Source organism: Rhea americana, unplaced genomic scaffold, assembly GCF_003343005.1.
Source record: "Rhea americana isolate MKP2758 unplaced genomic scaffold, rheAme1 scaffold_19, whole genome shotgun sequence".
Taxonomy (NCBI): Eukaryota; Metazoa; Chordata; class Aves; order Rheiformes; family Rheidae; genus Rhea; species Rhea americana.
The window spans coordinates 4,233,905-4,258,767 of record NW_028186038.1 but is presented as its reverse complement, the minus strand read 5'-3'; the positions used below and the strand labels follow the sequence as shown (position 1 = coordinate 4,258,767).

At 43.3% G+C, this 24,863-nt stretch overlaps 1 protein-coding gene across 8 annotated transcripts in view; it reads right to left on the bottom strand.

Moving 5' to 3' along the window:
• IQSEC1 (IQ motif and Sec7 domain ArfGEF 1) overlaps positions 1-24,863 on the bottom strand; it is a 329,122-nt gene that overhangs the window by 115,828 nt on the left and 188,431 nt on the right. The window contains exon 1 of one of the 8 annotated variants that reach the window (XM_085302412.1): positions 19,306-19,791. The exons of the other annotated variants lie outside the window; for them this stretch is intronic. Coding sequence (XP_085158538.1) covers positions 19,306-19,373 — 68 coding nt within the window. The 5' untranslated portion in view covers positions 19,374-19,791. Of the gene's footprint in view, positions 1-19,305; positions 19,792-24,863 lie in introns of those variants that run through there. 8 annotated transcript variants of the gene reach the window in all.

The following is a 24,863-nucleotide window of genomic DNA, read 5'->3' as shown; positions in this document are numbered from 1 at the left end:
CAGTAACTTGCACAGGTAGCCAGAGTGCGCCGAAATCCTTCCCGGCTCTGCTCAGCACTTCACCTGCCCAAAGCGGAAAAGTGCCGTACAGATCTGCGCTCTGTGGGGCCGCAGCAACCCACTGCACCGGGCGCTAGGAGGGTCTTCGCTGCCGAGCACTGCCATGGCAGCGGGCACAGCAAACACAAAARCACTAAAGTAGAATTGGTCAGGCCTTTGCACATCTCCACTGCAGCTCAAAGTGCTTTATTGGTTCTAATTAGCCAATTTTAGTCTAGCAGCTAGAAAACTCCGGTCTTAGGTAGTACTGTCACTAGAGAAATAATTAGAAACAAAACAAGGTGGCCTCCCACCGTCAGCTGGGGCTTGTCGGGGAGCTCAGGATTTCAGTCCAAAGAGCGCCAGGCCCCGACATCATTAGCTGCCGGTGGTAATCGATGACACGGCCCTCCGAAGCCATACGCACAGCGAAACCATCCGCACAGCGTGTCGTGCCTGCGCTCCCCTCCAAGAGGCTTCACCCTGCCCCGCGCGTGCAGCGCGTTGTTACTCCAGCTGCCTGGAGACAAAAGAGAAAGGAATCTCATCCGCAACTCCTCCCAATATTGGAAAACRTATCCTGGACGAGCAGATTGCACACACACAAGCCACCAAAACTATTTCAGCCGCTCCTCATCTCCAACAGCATTCAGAGCAGATCAGCTCACCTGCCTCTCCCGCAGCTCGGTCCGAGGAGTCAAGTGGCAAAACCAGCTGCGGGACGTGCTGCTTTCCGAGCCGGAGCTCCGCGCTCAGACTTGCTCGGAGGACAGGGGAATAGTCCACGCTGACCCCAGAGAAAGCTTTCGCTGGGAGGTGCTAAGTGTCTGCCTAGTACGTTTGTATGCTGCCGTCTGCTTTGAATTCTCTAACAATAAATTGTCCTTTACGGAACATTTTGAAGCAACTTCCAGTTGCAACTAAATACTAAAATCCTGCACAGTAGAAACACCAGCTATTGAACAATAAGGAAATTTTTTATAAACAAACATAAAAACATTTGCACACTGTATTATGGTAGCTGTCATACYGATTTCTGTATCATCTGAAATTCCCTGCTGGAAGGACATCACACTCGACAGCTAGTTTCCTTCTTACCAGTCTGCTGATTATTCAACACGACTCCCACGTCCTTTGCAGAGCCACGTCCCTGGGATAGAGACCCCAGTCGCGTAGGCATGGCCTTCAGCTCTGTGTCACAGAAATTCAACACTACATTTGATTGTATTAAATTAGCACGTTGTTTGTTGTGCTCTACTGACCAAACTATCCAGATCCATCCTCTGTGGCCCCATATCTGTATCACCAACTGATATCGCAAGTATTTTATTTTCTTACAGGACCATTTGAAGTTATGTGGTATGATGTCCCTATGACTCCACAGAAACTCATCTGCTCTGCAATAATTCAGGTTTACACCTATATTTCAAGAACTGTTGGAATTACATCTACAAACGTGTTTTGTTGCTTCTTAGTTTTTAGACAATTCACACACCACATGTATGACTAAATCTGCAACCACCAATACTGCTTTACACAAATCGTATGCTTAAAAAAATCAAGTTAGTTTCAAAAATTTATGTCCATAAATTGCATATTAATGTCAAAGCATAACACAGTAAAGCTCCATATTGGCTGTTCACAATTCTGTCAAGTCTCAGTAGCAGGCTCACAGAGAATATCAACCATGTAAACCATTCCTTTCTTCTCTTAAAGATGGATATAACATTAGCATGCACTGGTACAGCATCTGTTTTCCCCATCCCCATACAGAAAAATGAATATTAAATGATGTAGAGAATTCATTGGCCAGCTCTTCTAAAAATATCGGATATCATTTATCCAGGTGTGTGGCTTTGACAGATGCTCTTGATCTGCTGCAAATTCAGAYTAGAAAATATTAGTTCAGAAAATATGAAAATATTATCTAATATAATCTCCAAGACAGCAATAAATACACATTGAAATTGTTCTTTCTGCCCTAATTCACCAAACTGTAACTAATACCATCATAAGAATTTTTTTAATATTAAAAGAGTTGCCATTAAGTGTGATGGCCACAAGTTTGCATTCCTTCCCTTATCATTCAGTACACTTCCTTGCTCGTATCGTACGTTCATCAGAATCACCTTCACCTTTTCCATTTTTACATCCTTAAGACTTTTATAAGTRCTTGCACCCTGCCACCTATTTAGAGAACCAAAAAACCCAACAGGCAACATAGCCTTTTACTTGAGCAAAACTTAGCAACTGCTGTTCAGAAATTAACCACTGCCGCCCACGACCTCCAGTTTACCCTCCTGCGTGCGACCTGTACGAGCAGCGCTTCAGCATCCAAACGCGCCAGCAGCTGTGATGACCAGCCCACAGGACGGGCCTTCAGACACGAGCAGAGCTTTTCTTTTTTGTCAGAGCATGAAATACTCCTTACCCCTGACAAATCAAGACAAATATTTAAATTAAATGAAACAAGAATCACTTTACAAAATAAAGATGTCAGAGTTTGTGTTGTTAAAACTGGATCCCATGCATCCACTGCAAACTTCACCATCCCTTGTTAAGAGCTGAGGAAATTACTGGCCACACGTGCTAGCCCGGGCATTTCCGGCGGGTTTCTGGGTAAATGGCACCACCTTCAGTCTGTCGGCAAGCAGCGGACTGCTGTGACCGTGCTGGGTAGGACGTGTTTGWGGGGTTTTCACTGAAAGTAATTTCAGTTCCCATAAACTTCCCTTTTGTAAATGTAATTTATTTTTCATTCCAATGAAAATAAATATATTAAACTTAACTTTTTCCCTGGCAAACTAGGAACATATGCAATGCCCATTTAATGATAGATATTTTACTCTTAGAAATTATCAACAATTTTGCACGCAAGTTCAAAAAATAGTATTGTTTTTTGCATGTTACCTCTTGAGGAATGCATGATATAGTAACATAATCTTGATTTTTCTAATTTTACATACTTATTATCATTGAAGTGCAACCTATTGTAAAAATTCAACATTGTTTTGCAGGCCTAAATCAACAAGTTCTCAAAGTCTCCTGAATGGAAATGAGCAAGAAACTTAGGGTTTCACATCAATGCAGCACAGAATTTAAATGGTAGTTTCAAACCATGAGCAATCTCTAACTAGTGACACTCAAGATACACTACTTCCAGCAGTCCTGTGATCATCTGTTTAAATTATTTGTTCAGCTGTGGCATTTCATGCTTAATCTCCTTGCTAAATAAAGGCTTCTCCTGCCCCTTTGGATGTTTCAGTATCTTCCTCCGGTTTTGTAGCTGACCTGCTCATAACATTTTTAAGTAGAGACAAGCCTGAAGCAAAACCTAGTCTTTCCAAAGTCGGTCAGAAGTTCACACATGGGCATCAGTTTTGAGCCTTGGGCTAATCTAGAAGGCCTTTAAGACACATTGTGTGATCTTAAGAATTTAGTCTTGAGTTGTACATGAGGGTAATGTGACATATCCAGCTCATGAGAACAGCCACAACATAGAGACTTTGCACGTCATTTGCTATGTATGTTATAAAAGCACTGAACTGAATTAATCTGACCTCACCTTGAAATGATAAGACTTTATTTGGAGTCTATTATGTTTAGCGCATGTTTACTCACCTGAACACAGGTGTGCCTGGGTGTATAAACACAGGCTGTTCTCCTTGTATGCAGCAGTTAATCTGTTATAGTTTAGGCCTTATATAATATTTAAACTAAAAATATCTTCCAGATCTTAGTATATTTTTTTGCATTTCCAGAAAAAAATCCAGTAAAGTAGATATAAAATTAATGAAATACTTATAACTAATAGTTTTTACATYGGTCAGGTATTATACTTGCTGTGGCTGCTGTTGCACAGAGGCAACTATTTGTCATCTGAAAACATATCCTCCTGATTTCAAACCACCAAAATCCTCATGTGATGTTTCGCTGCAATGCAGAAGAGCGGGAAGATTAGGTTTCTCAGGCAGGCTACAGCGCGAGGGGCATCCTGACTYGATAACAGAGCCCGAGGACATAATAAGGCTCCTTTCCATGCCTCTGRGGAGTCGGGGTCTTCCCAAACGCCTCTTTCATCCTGGCTCGAGCTCACCATTTTCACCACTTGTCCTGGAGTCCATCTCGGAGCTGACATTTCACCTCTCCCAAACGTCAGTATTTGGTTTTATTTTCTTTTTCTCCCTTTCCATTCAGTATTAAATCACACTGGAGGAATCAGGGCCTGAATTACACAGCGGGAAGCACAATCCAGTCCCCCCAAAATCAGTGTTTGGATGCTTGGTTACGTGTCATGCTCCTGTAATGCCCTTGGCTGTCATATGAAGCTCCTCAGCCTCTCAAATGAAATTGAGCACAACACAGCAACTCTGAGTTCATCTATTCCTATGAGAAATAACACCCGGAGCTGCTCAGAAAGACTTGTACAGAGGCAAAGATCCAGACTTCCCTCCAGCCCGTGCAGTGGCCGAGCTCTCCTTCCCCTGCCCACCGGGAGCGTGCGGCCCTGCAACACACCACGCGAGCCCTCCTGGGTATTGGTCTTTCCCCTCCAGTAGTGTTCGTGTTTTGTTTCTGCACAAATCTGGTAAAGAAAAAATAATCTGCAGCTTGATGAGAAACTCTCAGGTTCCCACCTTTCCATTGCCAACAAAATTATCTGCARCCACATTACAGTATGATTCTAAAAGTCTGCACACCATACGATAAATCATTTAATAGGCACAGAAATCACATGACATACAATTATTTCATTAGCTGTTAAACTATAACCATTAATTTATAGAGTCCATACCCTTTCAATGATATTTGACACTTATAGTGCAGCAGGATGCGCATTTTCAACACCCACTGTATTCTTACTGCCTCTGCAGGAACCAAGGAACTCAGGCACGCGCCACACAGTTACTGTGTCTGACATTTAAATATTGCCCTGACAGAATTTCCATACAACTATTCTGAGATTCACTGTGTGCTTGGAAATACTGAAGGAGATGGAAACAGATAYAAGAGCTATGCAAGTTCCTGACAAGTGCTGGAAAAAGTAATTACCACAGGGCCTCAGTTCCATGGGTTTACCAGAAGCCTTTCCTCCGCGTGAAGGCAGATTAAGGCACCGTGCAGCTGACCAGTGAAGCCACCACACCGCACCACAACTACAACAAAAGCAACTGCTCCTGCAGCCGTATCCTCGGGCCCCGCGGCCCTAGAGTCCTTCCTGCAGGCAACAGCCCCGCACAGCCCTGCGTGAAGCAGTCGCAACGTACGGCTAAACCCTCTGCAACACCCTACAGACCTGAAACGGTGATGTTGCTCCAGAATTATGCCGCTTTAGAACATCTTCCATTGTATGAAGTGTAATTTTTAGAAAATGATTGCTGCTTTCTGAATCCCAGCACACAAAATGATAGGATGCATGTCCTCCTGCCTTCCTGCGCTCTTTGTTCTCCACACCCCTCACACTGGCTTATCATCCAGCTAATCACATGCTAAAACTGCTTTTAATTTAGTCTGCAAAGACAGATTGCTGTATGTGGACCACTGACTGGGAGCAGGCTTGCGCGGGCACTAAAAGGGAGACGTGGGCCCACCAGCTGCCCAGGCAGCTTGTCAAGCCCCTCTGGTACGGAGGCAATCACAGCGTTAACCACATGCACGGCTCCGCTTTTGTTTTTCCAGTAAGTTGAAAAGAAAAAAAACAGCAGCAGCAACAACAACAAAAACCAGGAGGCATCATCTGCAGCACAGCCAGCTGATCAAACGCAGCGCAGTGGCCATTTGGAAACGATATTAACGGAGGGCACGGATCACTTCACCTGCTAACAGCACAGATCTCTGTGAAAGCAGCTAATTAAGTCACAAATGTGTAAAATAGATGGAGTTGTTTAGCTTTAAAGAGGAGAAGCAGGGAAGGAGTGGAAGAGAAATAGAGGAAAAAAAATCCCAAGGCTTCCGAAGTTCACTCCAATTTAATACAAATCAGCAGAAGCCCAAGTGCTCCTCTGAGGGCTCTTATTTATGTTCCATTCCTTTATCAAGTCTCAATAAAACTAGAATTAGAAGTTATTTCTTTAAACCCTTCCAAGCCAATTTGGGGTGAATAATTTTAAAGCTTGTGAGCTGAATGTTGTGTGACTGCAGAAGGGCTCAGAAGCCAGAATGAAACTCCTCTTGGAGCTGCCAATCAGTTGGCACATGATTTTTAAAATTAAACATGTTAACCATGATTAAAACAAAGAGCCAGCCATCTATGCTTGTAGCTTTAACAAGTTTTTGGCCATGGCATTACTTACAGTAGAGCAGATACCTGAATTAACCCATATAATCTAGCCAGGGAGCTTGCGGATGGAGGGGAAACTTCATTAGCAGCATTCAAAAAYATACACTGGATAAAATTCCACAAAAGATACTAAAATGTACACAATTTTCACATCAGGAAAGAGCGTAGCACTGTTATTTACATATATAAATGACTCATCAAAATCAGATTCTCTACTAAAGAGTTAACACCTACATGCAGAAAAAAAGTACTCCTTAAAAAAAGGATAAAAGACATCTATTTTTGTGGCCTGACTTATACAACATTTTCTACCTTAAACTTCAGGTTTATTATGTTTCTAAACACATTATTTTTATGACAGGCTAACGCCTTTACTAAGAAGCCTGGATGGTGGTTTGTAGACGCAGCCCTTGAACAGGGGCTTCAGTGGCTGACAGGTTAAACGCCTTGGACAACACCATCTGCATCGAGTTCCTGAATCTCCATGAAGGAACGAAGCAATATTGCACAGCAGGAGTTTGCTCTTCAGTGCACAGGTTTCTTGTTGTGGTGTTCAGTACACCGCCTGCCCAACTGCTTAAGTGGCTTTATGTGAGAACAAGTCTACTCTGATCACCGTATTTCTCTCCCTGAGCGGTACAGACATGATCGGAAATAAAATGTGTAGGTCTTCCCTTGCAAAGATCACTGGAAGGGTGAGACACCTCTTTGGCTTAGAGTCAGGACATCCATTTACAAATGTAATCAAATCTATACCTGTTATTGCTAAAGCTAAACAGGACATGGTAAGATCAGAAAGAAAAAAAAAAAAAAAAAGAGAGAGAGAGAGTTGCCACAAACTAGCCAAATGGGTAGTAATCGTTAACTACGGAGAAGAAAGAAGGGGCTCTTCTACACGTCCTGTTAACAAATGCCTCCAAGCTCAGGCGCCCATCTGTTCCTAGGGTATGTCTCCAGTTCGGCACACTTACAGCCTAGACCATATAACACACATTTTACTGCTGCCATACAGGAGCTCCCAAGCTTGCTTTATTGTCAAAAGCTAAGGAAGGCTAGAGGGGACTGAAGTCTGTAGTCTGCAAGGGAGAATGAGATGCAATCAGCAATTTTTGAGCTTTACTAGTGAATATCAGTGAACGAAAAATCATTTCCAAAGCCACAGTGCTTTATAATCCTCAGTGCTTTAGTAACAATACTAAAATCAAGCACACTTCATATCATTTTCTTAGCTTATTGTTTTCTTCCTTTTGAGGGTAAGAGTGAAATTCTTGAAGTTGGTGGGAATTTCTTCACTAAAACTCAGTGSCACCAAAACAATCTCTTAGATATTACATAAATCATTTATTTGAACCACAATTAAACATCAGACATAGACATTAGACCTAGGTTTGACAAAAAAGTGATCACAGTAACTATCAGGATACAAACTCATCCTTGCTCCCAGTTCCAAGAGCAGCACGGATAGACTTTCACAGACCATCTATAAAGGTGCTGGCCAAACCCACCACCCAACCATCTGGAATAAACAGTCCAGCTGGCCAAACTTGGGGAAACCTGTCTTTCAGGTTTACGAAGTTTAAACTGTAAACTTCTTTCTTCTCCCACGTTCAACAATCTTCCAGTGAGCAATACAAGAATAGCATGTCCTTACAAATCCAAAGCATCTAAAAGAGCAGCATCTCTCTCAAACCTTTTCTTCACTTTTTCATTGATCTTAGATTTATAATCTGAACCTGTAAGGATATGCTGAACAGTAATCACAGTCTGGGAACACCACCGCTGTGACCTCTAGACTTAATCTAATGTAAAATAGCTTACAGAAGAGTAATAAAGGCAGTACGCAGCTTCTGTTCTGTTCAGGCCTTCTTGCCATATTTGCTGGACTCTATAATCTGTTTCAGTCTTGCTTACTGCTTATAAGCAAACTCCTGAACTGGTTTGTCACTAGGATTTGTACCAAAAGTAACTGTAGCCACATTCTCTAGTCTTCCAAAAAAACCAAAAACTAAAACAAAAAACCAAACCCCACAACCCCCCCAAAGCCCAGAAACAGCAGAAATAGATACGTAATCCTCATCTCCATGAGGAGACTTGGTCTGCAATATTTAAAATTTAATGACAAATATGCACTTAAATCAACACATAGCTGTTTGCATGGCTAGGTTGCTTAATAAMAACATACCATAACAAAAATAAACCCAAAGGAAGAAGGTGCCCATTTGCACATTGCTGTAAAATTATGTAACATATAGGCTTTAATCATCCACAGAAACAGTAAAACTAACTACCACCAGCATCACCCTTCTTCCCTCTGCACCCCATGACCACGAGCCATATTCCTGGGCGCTAGCTGGGCTCGCTCGGACACTCCTCTACCTTAAGCACTCAGTGGAAGGGAAGGGTGAACCAGGTGCCTCCCAAGCACTAGGACGCATGCTGCGGGGCAGTGCATCCTCCAAGCTGGATGATCCTTAGCAAAAGTCAATATAAAAGCAATATAAATATTTGATAAGAATATAACAAACTGCCTTAATAGTAAAAGGGCAAGAGAAAAGAACAAAAAAAGCTCCAGTGGAACACRATGGGAACCCATCTGGTAGATAAGTCACATATAGAGATTGACCATCTGGGATTTGAACTTTACACCTGACCCCTGGCTGGACACCACTGTCCTCGTTGTTGTTTAATTAGAAGGAACTCTAGTTTCCAGAGGAGGAAACACTTGAAAAATATTTGCCAAAGAACAATATGTCTTAGCTTGAGATCCTTCCAGTGTCTTCCTTCCATTCAAGGACTGATGCAGTTATATTTATTTGCACGAGGGCTGATTATATTAAGCCTTTTGCAGCCTTTACTAGGAATTGCTTTGTGACGTGTAGGTTGAAAAAAGAACTTCATCACCAGCAAATTCCCAGGACGCTCCACTGATTCATTCAGCAGAAGTAATTACTTTAGCAAATGTTTGTGTATTTTAATGCCAACAGGAAGATTCCAGGTATTTGTAAGCCTGTTAAAGCTTCTCAGTGTAGTTGAAATCTAGAAGCYTCTAGTCAATGAGATATAAAATGGATACATCACTTAATCAGAAACGAGGATATTTCTCCGATGAAAAGATTTTATCTTTAACAAATGTTGCATTTGATTTTTACTAATATATTCAGACCTGAGATCATATGGTCCCCAGATTTCCCCTGGAGGTGTAGATTTTAGAAGTCCAGGGGGAAACGATAATACCATATACTGATTTGCTGGCATACGAGCTTTGAAATTACCATTTGGAAAAAATAATTCCAAGGTCTGCAAAGATTATTTCACAACGTAGTGTGCATCCCAGCACTGTGCTCAGAACTTTTAAAAGCTTTTGGAAGGGAAGGTTATGAACTATGAATGAACAACACACATCAAGCCCAAAGTTTTTAAAGCCATTTTTAAAAGTGCTGTGTGAAAGTTCATCTCCCTTTTAATGAACACTGACTATTCAGACAAAACGTTTCCCCTCCCTTCCCTTTCAGCAATTTAGACACAGTGAAATCCATCTTTTGTGCTTTGACAGACATGAAAAATTAGGTATAGATAGGGAAAAAGCTGAGACTGCCATCACAGGTCTGTTTTCTTTCTCATCCATTTCAGACATGTATGGATATGAGCATCCTAAGGACACGCACACACACGTATATATATATTTTCTATTTATGTGACAAAGAATTAGATACACAATCCCCATTATTAATAGCATCATTAGGCACTAGTAGGAAGGTGGTAAAGATCCTACATCTGACCTCCCACTTTGAAAATGAAAGACAAAATTGCCCAGCCTCAGCTAACAGTTGCAAAGCAGCACCAAGAAACAGCAGGTCATTGCCTCCGAGAAAAGAGTCTCTTGAAAGGTTATACACAAGTGGGATGGGTGTCTTAATGCTTCTTCTCAATTCTTTAAAAGTGCAAGTAAGCTGTAGAAGATTTTCTTCTCCCCTCCTGAGCTTATTTTGCAGACCCTGAATTCAGATCGTTCACAGTCAACAACAATCAAGAYGAAAATTTCTGCAAAATCATGGGTTGTGTTAAGGCTTCAGGACTCCCTGTTCTAACCAAAAGCACTCCGAGTCTTCCTCCCAAGTATTTCCCAACACAACTACCTGAACTACTCAAGTAAAGAAAAAATAAAAGTATAAACACACACAAAACCCGCTCTAAACCCTTAGATATATCTACAAATACAGACCATTTATCTTTCTTCTCCACAAAAGAGTTTTATATTGACTTCTCTGATAGCTTTCCCAATGTGCCCGTGTCTCAAGAACATTTCTTTTACTTTAAAATCTGAAGAAAAAAATAAAAATTGATATAAAACACTAAGTCAGTGAGCTTAACAGCTGAATACATACTATGAAACCTAGAGGGTGAGATATAAAAGCAACCTGCATCTTTTTTTTTTTTTTTTTTGTTGTTGTTGTTATTTTAAAGAAAAACAAGTTGAATAGCCACATGCCCTGCTGCTGCTGTATAATGCTCAAGTCCTCTCTTGACAGTAATGGGAATTTTATTAATAAAGGATCTGTGGATTTTTCAGCAAGTGAATGATTTTCATTTTGAATTGCATTGCGTAAACAGCCATCCATCTTCTCCTTTGTTTTGAAATGGTCACATACACCCATTCCCTATTTCTCTAAAAGCTTCTCTATTTTGGAAGAAACTGCCCTTTTAGAGAAGTTATGTTTTTGCTTGCTGAACATTTCCTCCTGAAGTGGCAGTGCACTAAGAAGTCCTGACCGTGCTAACCCATTAGTCCCATTCCTCTTTCGAGGGCCTATTTTTAGCTTGGATTCTTTTCTTTATCTATCACCACTTCACAAAACACATAGTTGCACCAACAAAACCAGAACATCAGAAGAATCAGATGAGAGAAAGCAAGCTAAAACTAGCATTGTCACATTAAGAAATACTTATAAGTCACCATTTACAGCTGTTTTAGCATGATCTTTTTCACTCTCTCCCCCATCCTTATTCCAAGAAGCTCCAAGACCATGCCTGTGAAACAAGCATCAGGAAGGGGAACAGTCTCACAAGGAGCACGTATGAACTACTTGCAAGTCTCAGCAACTCGACTAACGAATCTGCTCAAGTGCTTAGAATAAGCAGGTGGAATAACTAGTGAAATGCAGTGATTTCAAACACTAGAAGATAAACAACTTATGACAAGCGTTTTCAAGAGGTTGCCTTAAAGGTTCAGGTTCTTTTCCACGTGTTTGTTGTTAAAGAATTAATACTGTCCATTTGGAAAGAATTCAGCATTTTTCTCCATCTCACCAGTCTTTTCTTTCCACAAAGGTTGTTACATTAACTTGAAAATATACAGACYGAGTGAAAATTATCATCAGATCTCTGTATACATGTCTGGAAAAAAAATCACACAGCTGAGAGCATGCCACAGGACAGAACTCTCAAGTATTCCGGCTTGTGGAAAAGTGCTTAAATTCAGATCTGTGCCTCTACAGCAATTCAGACTAAGTTCTCCCAAAYAGCCAGATTTAAAAAGGATGCTTTTTCCAATGTCTAGTTCTCATTCATTTTCAAAYATCAGAAGATAATTTAACCAGAAGCTTCCTGAAAAGTTCCATCTGTCCCTGTTTCATTGATTTGGGGGACTAACTCTTTTCTGAGGTGAAAGGGAATCTGGCAATACAAGCACAACCGCCGATACAAACATGCCTGCCTGTGCAGAATTCTCATTTAGCAGCATATAGGTCTGCAGGAATTTTGTAGAYAACCTAGATGCAATTTACTTTGAATTCCTGGCTTTAAAGCTAAGCTGGATGCCTAAACTAAAAATATGCATTTTAACAAATGGTATCTCTAATTTTGTCTCAAACTTTCATTAGACCAATTTTCCTTTCCTCAGGAACATGAAAAAAAAATAGTGACAATGTTGAAGCCACTTTTACAGCTGAGAGTCTGAAAGTTTTTTTTTTTTTTGGTCTTCCAAATACAGGCAGGAATCACTCCTATATGAGAGGGTCCAGGTGAAAAGCAGAAACTTTGCTTTTCTTTCCCAGAAGGCATCTAGAAGCTTGTCATYTCCGTTCCCCGACCTACTGCGAAATCACCCAGATGCTCCAGCCATGGCTTCAGGACCACGGCAGCCGTGGGGCTGGCTGCGCTTCCCAGCWGGGCTGCCAAAAATGGTCAAGGGAAGACCTTCCTTGCTGAGGAAGGAGGGAGTGCAGGTATGCATCTCCCCTGGCAGCTACCACGGGAGGAGAAATCGCCAAGGAGTTATTTAGCAGCCAGAGAGGTGGGACAGACTGCCAGAAGACAACAGCCAAATCCTCTTCCAGGCCTGTGGGTAACACAGCCTCTCGGGTGCGCTTATGGACATGGATGAGACAGTGACCCAACAGTCATCTTAACAGAAAATATTGTGTAATAAGACTTGCAATACATTGGGAAGGCTCCCAAGTGTCAAAAAAGGTCATATTTCCCTTGGCAGGGCCCTGCTCCCTCTCACTTTGCCTTTTTGACAAGAGTTATCACACCCTGCTCAAATCTTCGGAAATACTTGTTGCATTAACACAAAAGACATACCAGCTGCAGGTGAAACAGTACTACGGACCTCTGCCAAAGCTCACACCAAAACGCTCCCTCCGCCAAGGAACGAACAGCACTTGCAGCTAACGCTAACTGCATAACGGAGCGCTGGCAGAGGAGCAGCTTCTCCACCAGCTTCGTTGTCGTACAAGCTTTGCTCATACGTGACACCCAGCCAAGTGACAGACAGCACAGAACAGCCATCCCAGGTATTTTTTCATGGCCACAGGAGCTCCTTCCGCTTTAATTCAGCAGCCTAAGTCCTCAGAAGCTGTTATCAAGGATCTCCTCTGAAAGAGCACTTTTCCTGATACCCCAAAAATGCAAAGTTATACTCAGGAAAAAAAGAGTGACAAAATTGTGGCTGTGAGCATAGCCTATTCCACAAGCTGATATGGTAAACGATAGTGCCCAAGAACACATCAGTATTATAAAAACAATTTATGTGAAAATAAATAGTTTTCAGGAGAGGTAAACATGCTTCGTGTCACGGTAACGAGTCCTCCTGCATGATTTACAGGCATGGTATCGTTCTCTGCACAAAAAGGGCCCCACTGGACCATGAAAGAGGCCTCCTGATGGCATGAGAAAATACTGTTTGTTAGTCTGATATAATAAATCAATGAGAATTTATTAAATGCAAAATGCCATGCATGCTGCTGAGACTTTTGCAGAAGATCAACACAGGTGTGACTAACTCAAGAACATACTCAATTTAATTTTTAATTGATCAGTTTGGGACATGCAAGTTTAAACTTCAATATGCCTCCTCATGGAAACTGTCCCCGAGCACAACAGGCCAGGCAACCATGCCTTGGCTACCTCAMGTTTTGCTTAAGCTTCATCTTAACTAGTCAGACTCGATGGCCTCAAGTAAATATAKAGGTGATTAGCTTTATTTTTTTTTTCTTTTTTAWTGGTTGTTACTGAAGCTATTATGAGACCTCTCCAAATAGCTGAACCCTAACTCTCCTAATTAAGTGGTTAATTTTTTTTTTCTCATCAGTGGTGAGGTAGAGAGGCAAAAAAGTAGTACTTCAAACACTTTAGTCACTTGTTAACTGTCAGGCAGTTAGTTACAGAAAAGAATTTATTGTCTCCTGCTAAAAGATGACTGAATGTAGATACTTTGCTTACTGCATAAATTCTTGCTATTTCTATACTCACTGTCAAGGAAAATGATTAATAGGCAGGTATTGTATGGAAAGCAACAAAAGATCTTTAAATAGTATACAAAAAGTACACACCAAAAATCAGAAATTATACTTGTATAGTGAAACGAATTCCTATTAAAAAGAATCATAAAACCTTTACCAAATTTTTAAGTAAAAAAAGTTTGCACTAAAATCATTTCATATACGATGCTTTTCATAGTATGATACACTTACAGTGTCCACCAATATTAACCACATAAGCATTAAATTCATCAGTACTCACCCATTACTAAAAAGTCATCTGACTCCTGGAGAAGAAATGATTGTGCTAAAAGCAGACAGGCTTAAGGCTCTATTTTCCATCTAATTTGCTTTATAGTCCACTAGAAAATAATCCCGTTCAAATTTAAGATGCAGGTAACACTTCCATATAGCTTGCTTCTTTGTATGAGCGTGCGTGTGTTCAGTGCAAAAAAGCACAAGCTGAAATGCTGCTTCAGGAGTTTTAAAAATAGGCTAAAAAAAACAAACCAAATGATTGGGTAATCTAAGAGCAACAGCAAAAGCAGGATCTTTCCAATACAAATCCTAAAAGACAATTTCTAAGTGGGTCTGAGAAGACTTCAAGCAGTAAGACTATCAGTGAAAGGATTACAAACATAAACAGCACTCCAGGTCTAAAATGTATGTTGCCACATACATTTCTGCCATACGCATCACCCACAGTGAACACTAAAAAAAGAAAAGCTACCTTAAGTATCATTTAACTCCCCCATTTCTAGACAAACAATTTTATCAGTTCAGTAACCTATGGTTCTGCATCACTAAGCTCTTCTGAAAGCTGTGTAAATAAATAATAAAACAGTCTCTGCTAAATTCTCCAGGCTGCCTTGGACCAAGTTTCAGGCTTCTAGGGTTTCAATGCGTATCATTATGCTCTGTGCCACGAAAGCCCAGCGCTTTGGCACAGTTAAAACCCAGGGCTGCTTTTAGCCTAAACTAAAGGTTTGGTCTAAAAAAAAAAAAAGAGATACAACTATTTTGACACAGAGGCATGGAAACTCTTAAGTGTTGCTCCAAGGTGATTCCATTTTTCTGTGATGAGCTAAGCTGGCTTCAGCTCCTTTCACACCAGAGCAACTCTGCAGACACAGACTTAACCTGCAAGGCCTAAACTAGCTTTCAGGTACGAATGGATGACTGGTGGAGGCAGTGCCTAAAACGAACCTCCAACTCGCGTGCTGCTCTGTAAAGAATTCACATTTTCTTGCAACTATTGGCCTTTGGCCCCTCTTAAAGACAGCCTCTTCCAAATAAACCAAGCATGCAGCACATGCTGCCATTAGGTTTGTAAAGTGTCTTGAGTTTTCATACAGAAATCTCTCAAAAATCAAAAAAAAAAAACAACACAAAACAATGCATTTTTGAACAAGTCTGCCACAGGTAGACCAACTGAGCTCAGATAAACGAATGCTGAAATAATTTCCTCTCCAGATTTCTATATGAAGACCAGAGAATCACAGAAACATGKTAAACTTTACCTAATTAATGTATTTTATTATACAAACGCACAGGACATATTCACATACTCCTAATGTAACAGAAATCCGGATATCAACTTCAGCCTAACGCCACAGTGTGATTTGTTATATTGGCTTCAAGAGCTTCTTAAAAATCCATTGCAGTGCTGCGTAGCTATAGGCATTGTCATTTGGAAGAGATCTTTTAGCCCAAAGGAAGGTTTGCATTGAAATAATTACTGCTGTACTATATTAAAACACAAGAATAATGGCTATAAAGCGAGCCATACCCAGTATGGAGATTAAAGTCTCCAGAGCGCTACTGACAACTAACTCATTTGTCTTGTAGGTTAAGTTCAGTATTTTGCAGATTTGACAGTACAGTTTTCAAAATGCTGAGCAAACCCACGCACAAGCTGAATGAAAACATGAACATCAGCTGAAAATACAGACGCCAACATGGAGAACTTCGGACTCTGTGGGGTTTATTTGGAATACCTGCTAGTATTTAAGTCATATGATAACTACAGCAAAATAACTACAGCCCCGGCCGCGCATCGGCCCCCTTCTCCCCTCCGGCAGGGCAACGGCTTTGGGTGACCGTGTCGTCCGGGCAGAAAACAGCCCGTTTTCGGGCACGGCGGCGCGAGGCTGCCGCGGGCAGGGACGCAGAGGCTGCCCACGCGCCGCCGCGGCCGAGCGTCGCGCCGACCAACTCCCCTTGGCACCGAGTGAACGCGTTACTATTCAGAGGCACGCCTGAGCTTCGGCGAGGCGCTGCGGATGGCGAGAGGCTTTACACGCGCGCCGGGCTACGAGGCGCCCCGGCGGGGCTGCCGCGGCGGGGCGGCCCCCTCCGCGCTCGGCTCGTCCTGACGGAGCAGCAGGCACCGTTCTGTCGCTCTTCAGGGGAAACAAACCACAAAGCAGACACCTAAAATTAAAGCCTGACCGAACCAAGATGGAAAACGTTAGCAGAAGTAAAGGGGAAGGAACTCCACGAGTACTCACACTGAGGACTAATTTTTACTTTTTTCCAGATGCATAGCACACTGTTGACCATTTTCCTCTGCTCCTTGCGAAGGGAACTAAGATGCAAGCTGAAAACTATGCATTACGCTATTAGAAACCCTTCAATTTGCTCCCTGTGGGCTGCGGATGTGCTGATGCAGGCGGCTGCGGCGTGCTGCTCCAACGGCGGAGCCCATCACCTCGCCCCAGGGCTGCTCTGACAGCGCTGCTGAGCAACTCTCCGGTCAGACCTTTGCCTACCCCGCACCGAGGCGGGTTACTAAGGCTACGGCCGGCCGCCGCCGGCTGTGCTTTCGCGGCTCCCCGGCCCCACGAGCGCTGCTGCGGGCAGCGGTCTGCGCCTCCAGGCGCCGTTTCAGGCGGACGCCAGCGGGAGAGGGCCGCAGCGCGCGACCAAGCGCAGTGCCCGCGCGCCGCCTCACGAGCCGCGCCAACGGCGGCGTTCGCCACCGAGAGCAGCAAGCAGCGGCGGCCCCAGCGGCGCCGGCAGGGACCCCGGCCGCAGGGCCGGCGCCCAGCGCCGCTGCTCCTTCTCCAGGGGCAGCGGAGCCTCGCCGCACGCCCCGCGGGGGCGGCAGCCAGCGTTTGCRGGCCGCCACTTCCTCGAGTTGCAAGTTTGGAGGGCGCAGCCGCGTCCGGCGCAGCGATACGCCGGCTCGCCGCAGAGCTCAGCCCGCCGGAAGGGCACGAGCGGGGCATTAAACGCACGAGCTCAGTGCCAGCGCGGGAGCAAAGAAATCCCTGTGCCTGCAAGCCCCGTGCCGTCTTTCCGATCTGCCCCAGGAGCAGGCGGGCGCAGCCGGCTCCCGCAGCCCCGCTCCTCTCTCACGGCGTTGGAGAGGCACCGCTGCATCCGGGCCACAGCTCTGCCCCTCGCCGCGCTACGGGCGCGGGCCGACGGCTTTGGGCCCCCCGGGCGGCGCGCCTAACCCCAGGCACGCGCACGCAGACCTCTCACGGAAACCAAGGGCCCCTTTCGGCCGGGCCGGACCTCCGCCCGGCAGGGCTGCGGGCGGATACCYGGCGGACATCAGCACGACAGCCCGGAGCGGCGCGCGGCAGCGCTGTAAAGCACGGGCAGGACGTGGCGATTGCCGAGGCTAACAGAAAAGCACATCAAGGCAGCAGAGATTTTTTTTTTCCACAAAGGAAATATTCTTTTTTTATGCTGCTCCCAAACTTCCAAGGAAAATATTATCTGTTAAAATAACCAACAGCATGACTGAAAATATTCATAGTGCTACACCCAGAGGAGCTTTATTTGCCTGGGCTAGCTGCGGGAGCCACGGCGAGCCGCTCTGCAAACAAGCACTGCTGTAGGCGCTGAGCTCACGTTCAGCCTTCACATTCCCCACAGTAGCAAGTTCACCGACAACAGAAAGCAGTGCCTGTTCACAGGGGAGTGGGTCCTGTGGCTTGAGCTTTAGGAAAAACAGCCCCACCAACCCCCGAGCACGGCGGGAGCTTGGCGGGGCAGGGGCACGCACGTCTGCACGCGCAGACCCTGCGCAGGGCTGTGCTCCAGCACCGCCAGCCTCGCGGAGGGCAGGACGAGCGGCCGTGCTCTAAAGACCGCCTTCCCTGTCTTTAAGCACCAGTCTGGCCCATCTCGGGCTTTCCCTGCGCTTTCAGTTCTTACCCAGATGACAAATGGCTTTTGTCTTGACCAAATCCTCTCTCAGGGTTTATTTCCAGCTTCTAATGCACAGATCCACTTTCTGCTGGGAACTAAGGACTTTTTAGTGTTAATTCGGCATCCTCATGATAAAAGCTCTCTACAGTCTCATTCTGATTGTCATGAAAATTCATGCAGAAATCCAGGCTCTAAACTATTTCATTGGCACAGAATAATTATGCAGTGTGAAATGCAGTAATTATTTAGATTTTGTGCTTTCTCAAGGGAAGCTTGCATGACAAAACACAGCATTCAAAGCATATAACCCTGTAATATGAGGAAATTACAGCATGAAAATGGCTAGCTATTTTTAAATATTATATATGAAATTGCTGGGAGAACACAAGCACCAAGTCTCGCTCAATAGCTCCATCGCTGGAAGAAACTCTCCGGGAACGTAGAGCGGCGGCGCTTGGCAAGGAGCACGCCGCCTGTCAAATACGGACCGCTCGAAGAACACGAGCGGCGACGCAGGGCAGCCGCAGCCTGCCGGCCGATTTAAGTGTTGTGCAAAAGTCGGCCTTTTGCACAACACAYGCAGGTAAGATGCTAGTTAGACGCTAGCTGGGAGACATTTGGAACTTTAGAGTTTTATTCTGCCATAAAAGCCATCTCCTTTTCTTCTCCTTCCCCTTTGTCTGAAGGGAATGAGGCTTGCGGCATGCTCAGYGCACACGCTGGATCTCCGGATTTGGGAGATAAAACAAATGATGATGATAGGCAAATATTCATTAGAACAGGGTTTTTTTTAACATTGTAACTTTTGCCTGCTCGCGAATGAGACTGAGGTATTTCCAAGACTCTAAAATCATGAAAGCTCCACTTTTCAACACTTTTTGTAATAATCCTGTAGTTTTCCTTTTAAAGCTGCCGTATAAAGTAGGATTCTAGCCTATTAATTATGTCAGACTACTTAAGAGTTAACCGTGCAGAGCAAAAGAATACAACTACTGCGAGAGACCATCTGTAACGCACGCAGAGACTTAGCACAAAGTAAAGATTTAAATGTTCTTACTGTACCTGATTGTCCTGACAGAAATGCAGTATTTCCACATCAGATTCCACATTGCACTGCTATCTCCCTTCATGACCTTCTCTGAAGTGTTTGTAAATTAAAGAGATTGTAAATAAGTCCAGGAATAAGCAAGTTTAGCAGGCATACGGCAAAGTCAGACCAAGATTCACGCAGCAGCCAAGCACTGATTCACGATTTCCAAGCGATTCCTCCGACCTCCACTCAAACGAACTCAGAGGGAAACCAGCTTTCTCATCTGAAGTCTCGGGTTACTTCTTTCTTCGTGATTTACACGACTTGCTGTTTACATTATTTGCAAGCCAGAGAAGATTATTAGAGGCTGCTCAGAAAGCTACATATAATACTGTTCCAAGTTGTCAAGTAAGAAAAACCTACCTATGCAGCAGTTAAGAAAAGTTAGTTCTAGTTTATTCCACTTTAAAAAAGAGTTCAATAAAAGGGTATATCACTTACTAGAATATCACTTACTAGAACTCTAAACGCTTATCAAATACACCCTAAATCATATGGTTGAGGTTGAATAAACTCCCAACTGTTTGCAAAATTTCTTGTATACTGTAATAAACTTTTTGGTGCCAAGGAAAGTAATGAGTCATTTTCCAGGGCTGTGCATGAACACAAAGTTATGACTTTCAAAAGTGACTATGTCAACTTGACACTTTGCCTATAAATTACATTACAAATGAAATGGTAAAATCTGACTAAAAATACCCTATTCACTGCGCATATGGAATTCCYTTGTCACTCTTCAAACTCTTGCACAGGGAAAGGCCAATAGGATTTTCTTTTCATGACAATATCCGCCCCTCAGAAATCTAAAGCCAGCAGCCCCCGTGTGAGGGTAGCACACAACTTCTGAATAATTATGGGTATTTATGAGCTAACTTAGCTATTTGCACTGACCTTGTTTATATTAAGCTGAATAACTTTGCATGCTGCTTTCCTAGCTGTAAGCTTAAAAACACAGCATTTAATACATCACCAAATGTTTGTACARAATTTAAGCCTCAAAACACATACATCGAATCACCCTCACAGACAAGTATTTTTACCAAAGGACAAGTTCTGCTTTGGTTTCTCCAAGACCACCCAGGAAGTCAGTGGTGCTGCTATAACATATTAAAACCTCCCGAGCCTTGAGCCTGACCRACTAGACCACACTCGCTTCTCTGCAGCAAGGTCAACACCACAACTATCAGAGACTCCCTGGATCAAAGGCATTAAATACATATTTACATTATAAAATTCGCTTAAGCAAGAAACTGAGTTCATGCTACTTTTTCACGAAACAGTATGCTTTTATGATTAAAAGTCTGCTTTCTGTTGTGCAACTCCATTTTGTACGAGACTTTTTTATCTAAGACCTCATGACTGCTGCTACCACTTTGAAATATATTCTGCTCAGTGTTTTTCTGACAACTATTCTGGGAACAAGCTATTGGTGGCTCATAAAGGGGTCAGAAAAAGTTCCACTGCATGTCATACGTTTTAAATCAGGTTTAACTGAGAAAAAAGTACRTTTATATTAGAAAACTTTTTGATTTGTTCTTAACATCATCATTGAAATATACTTCACTGATGAAAGAAACTACACATGTTCAGGCAGACCAGCTGAACYTTGCCAATTATCTTAACTTCGAAACTTGAGAGGTAAAGCACCTATTCTTATTTAACATAAATAAATCCATGTTACAGAAAGGACAAAATTGATAGTACTTGATTTTCTGCGTAGTGTAAAGGTATCAAACAGCATGCTTAGCTGTGTCTRCTGTATCTTTTTGAGCATATACTTGAGGCTTCATTAATATAATTGGTTTTCTTAGATAATACATTCCTGGATTCACATTCAGTTGCAGTTTTTGATGGTTAAGCATCTGCAACAAGTATTTTAGATGCATCTGTCTCCAAAGAAAGATTAAGGTACGTGTCAGACAGACCTACTATAAGCAAAGACTATTTTAATCACCTGTTTCATTCATATTTCTAACATTCTTTAAGCATCAGAGGACAAAGCTAAGATGCCATCTTTTTTAATGATTGCTACAGGATTTAAGACAGAAAATAGACTATAATTTTATGAAATAGCATGCGAAATATTTCAGCTCCTCTCCTGAGGAGCTAAGTTTGGCCATTAATTCACAATGAGATCTAGACAAGGCAAGGAAGCCGCCCACTAAGCAAGCATTAATTCTGCAGGGAAGGGCGCACCAGAGCTCAAATTGCCAAGACTGAAATTTGAAATAGTTTGGGACTGACAGACAACCTACAAGAGACACATGGTAACATGCATCCAAAAATGTTGAGTACTATGAAAATCACGTGTACAGAGTTAATACAATTCCAGTATTTCAGTTAATGATTAAATCTCAGATGTAAGTAAATGCTACTTATTCTAGTAAAAAATATAGGAAAGCTGTAAATACAAACAACAGATTACTGTGAAATGCTTCTTGAAATGATATTTAGGAGTATGCTTAAGTCTAATGGCATCCTGCAAAGCTGCAGGAGGGCAGGGGGAAACAAAGCTTGATTTGACCTACTGTGGGTGCTAATAGCATCAGCTAACAGCTGATGATTTCTGCACACAGAGAGATGTGGAGAACTGGTGATAAATCACAACCTCTGGCTAATTCACGTCTCTCACAATGGGCTGCGTTTTCGAAAATCAGCTTCTTGGTAATCAAATTACGAAGGAGGTGACAGAACACGTATCAAAGAGAAAACTGACTCATCAACTATTTCTTACTACTAAACAAAAATCTTATTCAGGAATAGAAGAACTTATCCATCAGTAATAAGAGCAAGCCCCTTCGTCTCAGCTGTTTACTTTCCTCCCCGTTGTTCCCAGTGTCATTACCATGCCTGAAACAAGGCACACATTAGCATATCAAATGATTTCACTTTTTTGAGAGCTTGTTTGCATTCCCTGTGTGACAAGTCAAGATGATCCTCAGCACTGTAGGTCCCCTTTGGCATCACATCACTCTTCAACGGGGATTTTCCACTCTGTGCATCGGCTCCAGCAACAGTCCTCTCCAGCGGTGGTGCAGGTAGCCCCAGCCAGCTTGGAGCCCAGGGGCTGGCAGCAGAGGCCGCGTGGGGCCGGTTGGGGCCCCGCTGGTTCGTTGTTCCTCGCTGGATGGAAGCACTGCAGCTTCTGTGCCATCTCCCCCTCAAAAGACAACAGCCCATCTTCCAGCTGCAGGACACCTGCGCATCCACCCAATCCGGCCACGCATGGGACCGCGTCCAGACAGGCGGGACTCTCCCAACAGACAGCCTTGGTTTGATGCCCCCCCCCCCCCTTACTTCCTTGAAATCCTGATCGGATTTTTCCTGCTTGCTGCTATTGTACCACACGACTGTCCTCCTCGGGAGCCACGGCAGCMCCACCGGGTCGGGACCTGCCCTGGTGCCCTGCAATGGCTCCCGCGCTGTACGCTGCTGTRCTCTCCTCTGCTTTCAAGCTCCTATCGTAAGTTGACATCTTCCAAAACTTCTCCCTGCTTCATCCTCTGGCCTTTCCTAATGCAGCATCACTATGTCTCCCAAGGACACTCACTCAGCATTTTATTTTCAGGGGGTGAATTAATCACTATTAATAGAGTACTTTCTCCCCAGCCTATTCCCATGTTTCTGCATTAACTGGGCAGACCAAGTCAGCTGGAGATGTACTTCAATGTCTGTGAAACAGCAAAACCAATTCCCAACTTCGCAAAATATTTTGCATCTTACTAATCTTAGTAGGAAGAAATCTTTAAATCAGATATAGATGTAATCCCCAATATGGACAAAAATGATCCTACAATACCGACACTGCCAAGTGGCATAGGAGAACGGAGCAAGTCATTGAGGCCGTCAAAGACATGCCCACCCTCCTCGCTGCTCCTGCCGCTCTTGACAGGTTATCGCTTCCCGCTGCGCCGCCAGCACAGGGGAGCATCTGCTTCTTGGCTGCTCCCATCTGCCGTCTCGAGCACCGGCTAAACCTGCTGCCCAAGGTGAGTTTGGACCAAGGCAACCTGAATGTGCTCAGACAGAGGCAATTTTTTGTTTTGCTGCTCATACTTCAGAAGTGGTGAGCTGGAGCAGAAAAGTTGAAACAAACAATTGGAAGAAGCAGTATCTTAAAACACTGGAATAAAATTCACTGGAACTTCCTTGTCAGAGCCCTCAACTTGGCTAAAGCCACTTCCACAGGCACACTACATGTTTTCAGTTAGAATAATATAATTCTTTCAATGTTTTTKATTGCTAGGAAAACTGGAGCCACTATTAGCCCATTATGTGTTGAAGGAGAGTGAAGGACCCTTAAAACAAAATGTCCTGTGGGGAAGGGTACAGAGAGCATGGATACAGACACAGGAAGACCAGAGGATATTAATCTCACTATTTCCTATTCTTTACACTGGAAACATAAAGCTGCTCCAGGCAAAGACATTACAGGCGATGTAAATCATTCCAAATATTTAAACATACTATAGCTAAGGTTTTTAGAAGCTGTAGGTGGTATATGAATTTTAAATGATACTGATAGAAAGGCAGTTCTTAATTTGGAGGATCACATTCTATTATTCTCCTCCCTCCTGAGCTTCATCCGTATTTCACATAAAAGCTCGCTGCAAAGCAGCGCTGCGCAGTGCCGCCGAGGTGGCAGGCTGGCAGCGGCAAGCCCTGTCGTGGAAGCTGCTATGAAGCAGCTCGGTGAAACCGAGCACCCAGGACATCTTATCTGATTTGCTTTTTGATAAAGTCATGTGCTCCGGATGCATGCATCACTTTACACATGACATGTTTTCGGCTAAGATAATCTTACCGCTTCTAATGTACACGGGCTCTTCCTAAATTAGGTTAGCGCAAAATTCTCATGATGAGGGAAACAAATATACTGTAGAGTAAGTTCAAGGAGGAAGATGATGATCTGCTTATTTTCATGTAATTTCTTCCAGCACAAAATGATTAGGAAACAGAATTTAAGAGTATTTACATTATTAAGTGGATTATATTTATAAGGCATTTAACAAAAGGAAAATGTGAGTGTTGGCACTAGCAACCATATGTGTTTTTGGCTGCCCGGACAGTTCCAGACCTATTTTTAACTTAGGTAGCAYTCCCTTTATGCAACTACTGTTACCAATTAAGGATGGAAAGGAGTCTTGCAAATAGATAGTTTTARATTTTTAAATTGAAAAGTATTCTGGCTTTTTTTTAGACAATTTAGAGCATCTTTAAATCTTTAACCTGTAACAAGTCACCATTTTTAGTGGATACGGGAACAAGTTTAAAATATTTTCTCCATGCATTTTCTTAGCCTTCGCTGCATTTTTTTTCCCCCTTCCTCTTTAACCTTTTTGATTTTTCACAAATATTCCTAAGAGAACACAAATGAATATTCTGGGGTAGTTTAGAGCAGGGCCGCCACACACCAGTCCTCCTGCGGCATCGTGTCCATGGGATTTTGCCGCGTGCCGGAGGGCAGCCTCCCGCGCCCCCCGAGTGGGCCGCCCGGCTGGCGCGGCCCCGCGCGCCCCCGGCCTCCCGC